At 47.7% G+C, this 753-nt stretch overlaps 1 protein-coding gene across 1 annotated transcript in view; it reads left to right on the top strand.

Moving 5' to 3' along the window:
* The window catches only part of LOC102774591 (ADAMTS-like protein 3), a 42,769-nt gene that overhangs the window by 34,422 nt on the left and 7,594 nt on the right, over positions 1-753 (top strand). The window contains 1 exon segment of the mRNA XM_015567794.1: positions 4-98. Coding sequence (XP_015423280.1) covers positions 4-98 — 95 coding nt within the window.

Consider the following 753-nt stretch of genomic DNA (forward strand, 5'->3'; position numbering starts at 1 on the left):
AAGAGGGTGGTCCCTGACCATTACTGCCATTACTACCCCGAGAACGTCAAGCCCAAACCCAAGCTGAAGGAGTGCGGCATGGACCCCTGCCCCGCCAGGTGGGCGCCCTGCCCGGTCTCTGTACTTTGTGGGGGTTTTTGTTTTGTTTTGTTTTGTTGGTTTCTTTGAATAATAGACACATACTTCTTTAAAAATAAATACATTTTTATTGATATCAGAGAGGAAGGGAGAGGGAGAGAGAAACACATCCATGAGGAGAGAGAATCATGGATTGGCCGCCTCCTGCACGCCCCCCACTGGGGATCGAGCCCGCAACCTGGGCCTGTGCCCTTGACTGGGAACTGAACCGTGACCTCCTGGTGGTGAGGGTTGATGCTCTACTTACTGAGGACACTGGCCACGGCTCAGTTCTTACTCTTATTAAAAGCTCATACTGGCCCTAACTGGTTTGGATCAGGGGATAGAGCGTTTGCCTGGGGACTGAAGGGTCTCAGGTTCGATTCCGGTCAAGGGCATGTACCTGGGTTGTGGGCACATCCCCAGTAGAAAACAAGGTTTGCGTGGATGTGGCTGGGAAAAAAAAAAAAGCTTCCATTTTCATAGAAACAGGTTTGTTTCAATGGAGCCCGGCTGAATGCGAAGGTCTGAGATAAACGAGTCACCGTTCACATAAAGTAACAGAACATTTTAATATAATATTTTTTCCTGAACATTAACTTACCAGACACTGAATAACTGCACAAATTAATAAGT

This window comes from Myotis davidii, unplaced genomic scaffold (genome assembly GCF_000327345.1).
Source record: "Myotis davidii unplaced genomic scaffold, ASM32734v1 scaffold2584, whole genome shotgun sequence".
NCBI classification, from domain to species: domain Eukaryota; kingdom Metazoa; phylum Chordata; class Mammalia; order Chiroptera; family Vespertilionidae; genus Myotis; species Myotis davidii.